A 2824-nucleotide genomic window follows, 5' to 3' on the forward strand; every position below is an offset into this window, starting at 1 on the left:
CTAATTCATTGCGCGAATGGCCAAACCTAATGGAATTTAATTTTTGATATGGTCATCGATCCTATGAAATACTTCATATGAGCGTCTTCTTTCTCTAGAGTATTGAGCCCGAGATCATGAGTGTCGCCACCGGGCCAATCTGACTGGAAATAAATTCTTTTTGCATGGAGGAACTGTATGTATGAGCCCGGCATTAATTGGCTTTCTCTTAGGCCTTGGGAACCTTCATTCGATTAATTTTCAACTAAACAACTGAGATTTTGAATGAACATGATTGCTTTGTTTAAGTTCATCAACATGGTTGATGGTCGATTTTCTTCGGATCCAATTTCCTTGTATCGCATTCAATCACATGTTAGATTTCTTGTTGATATCTTTATTGAGGAATTTTCTTAGCGTAATTCACCTATGATTCTATTTAAACGGATTTATACGCGTTTGATGGAATTCTGTGGATGAGAAATTGGTGGGGACGAAGATTTTTTTTGTTTTTCCAAATTTACCCTTTTTAAAAAATAAATTTGTGGGATTTTGGGTGAAATTAGGGTTACCCAATCTCATAGAGAGGTACCCCTTTTATAGAAGTGCACTCTTACAGATAGGTCCTTACAATATTAACTAATTACTATCTAAATAACTCAACACTCCCCCTCAAGATGGGCGATAGATATCAATCATCCCCATCTTGTTACAAAAGATATCATACTCTCTAGAACCTAATCCTTTTGTTAAACAATCAGCTAACTGCTCTTCTGATTTCACATAGCTCAAAGTAAGAACTCCTCAATTCAGTTGCTCTTTGTTTGGTGCGATCATGCTGAACTGGATTATTTGCAATATTAATTGCCGATTTGTTATCACACCAAAGTTGTAAGGAGTCTCTTCTAAACAAGCGCAGCTCAAATAATACGTTTTTGACCCACATCAACTCGCACAGACCAACTGCCATAGCCCTGTACTCTGCCTCAGCTGTAGACCTAGCCACCACATCTTGCTTCTTGCTACGCCAAGATACGAGATTGCCTCCAACAAATACACAGTAGCCTGTAGTGGATCTACGATCATCCATACAACCCGCCCAATCAGCATCACAGTAGCCTTCAATTCTCAGATGTCCAGAACTTCTGAACCACAACCCCTTTCCTGGGCTTCCCTTAATATATCTAAGAATTCTGCGAACTGCCTCCATATGCTGCTCTCTGGGATCATGCATATATCTACTCACCACACTCACGGCATGAGTAATATCAGGTCTCGTATGACATAAATATATAAGTCGCCCAACTAATCTTTGATATTGCTCTTTACCCACTGGGTCACCACCCTCGGCACTCATCTTATGATTCTGCTCAATAGGAGTAGATGCAACTCTACACCCCAACATCCCTGTCTCTGAGAGAAGATCCAGGGGGATGAACGTTGCGCTGAGGAAGAGGACTGATACCCTTGTTCGCGACCTTTGCATTTCAATTCCGAGGAAGTATTCAACTGTCGCCAGATCTTTAACTCAAATTGCTCTCCCAATTTCTTCTTCAACCGGTAGGATTTCTTCAAACATCAGTCCAGTGATTACCCAATATCATCCACAGATAGACCAGCAGAATAGTGGAACGAGTTTTGGAGTGCCTTGTAGACACCGGTAGTCGTTCCATTGCACTGCTTGTACCCCATACCGCAGACTGCCAACCTGAATCTGTCAAACCATGCCCTCGGAGACTGTTTTAACCCATACAAAGACTTCTTCAACTTGCACACCTTCCCAGCTACTTGAGAGGTGGCGAAGCCTGGTGGAATCTCCATATACACCTCCTCCTGGAGATCTCCATGCAAAAATGCATTCTTGACATCTAGCTGATGTAGTGGCCAATTAAAGTTGGCAGCACATGACACCAACACTCTAACAGTACTCATCTTTGCTACTGGAGCAAATGTCTCGTCATAGTCAATACCATACGTTTGACTGTAGCCTTTAGCAACCAATCTGGCTTTGTATCTGTCGATCTTGCCCTCTGGAGTTTGCTTAACCGTATACACCCACTTACATCCAACAGCACGCTTCCCAGCTGGCAAAGGTACCAGTTCCCATGTATTATTCTTCTTCAAGGCTTGAAGTTCCTCTTGCATGGCACTCAACCACCTAGGGTCTTTCTTAGCGTCCTGCCAGTTGTTAGGTACAGGCACCGAATGCAATGATGCAATAAATGACTTATATGCAGGTGGAATAGATGCATATGAAATGTAATTCGCGATGTCAGTATCCCAACTACCAAACTTAGCTGGGGGTTTTCCAGCATTGACTCTGGAGGTTCTGCGGGGTAAGACGGGAGTGTTAGAAGTATCGGGGAAGAACTCGTTACCTATTGACTCAGGTGGAGAAGTCACTGGAGAGGATGGACTTGGGACATCAATATTTGTGGGCACTGGCGTAGGCACAGGAGACGGCTTATGCTGCTGTTTCTGTCTCCTCGTGTATACTCTCAGCTCCCCCTGACCTTGACTATCACCTCCTGAGTCACCACCACTACCCGACAGTGTACCATCACTGCTCGGTGACTCAAGAGGACATGGAATCATCCCAACCACGACGTCATTCTCATGCTCATTTTCATTCTCCTCCTCTCTACTAGCATCAGTAGAGCCATCTCCAAACAAGGAACTCAACTCCGTCTTCTTCCCATAAAAAGGTTCAAACTCCCGAAAAGTCACATCCATACTGACAAACAACCTTCTTTCAGTGGGACACCAACACTTGTATCCTTTTTGACTTGATGAGTAGCCAACAAAGATACATTTAACTGCTTGAGGATCCAGTTTACTCACCATC

The 2824-nt window shown here is 43.2% G+C and overlaps 1 protein-coding gene across 1 annotated transcript; it reads right to left on the reverse strand.

Moving 5' to 3' along the window:
• Positions 737-1465, reverse strand: LOC109821659 (uncharacterized mitochondrial protein AtMg00810-like). Its single transcript, XM_020387828.1, has one exon. The coding sequence runs from the start codon at positions 1463-1465 to the stop codon at positions 737-739; it is 729 nt and encodes a 242-aa protein (XP_020243417.1).

This window comes from Asparagus officinalis, chromosome 8, assembly GCF_001876935.1.
Source record: "Asparagus officinalis chromosome 8, Aspof.V1, whole genome shotgun sequence".
NCBI classification, from domain to species: domain Eukaryota; kingdom Viridiplantae; phylum Streptophyta; class Magnoliopsida; order Asparagales; family Asparagaceae; genus Asparagus; species Asparagus officinalis.

Bases quoted from the DNA above. Each gene is read 5' to 3' on its own strand.
- LOC109821659 (XM_020387828.1), bottom strand. From the start codon at position 1,465: ATGCAAAGGTCGCGAACAAGGGTATCAGTCCTCTTCCTCAGCGCAACG.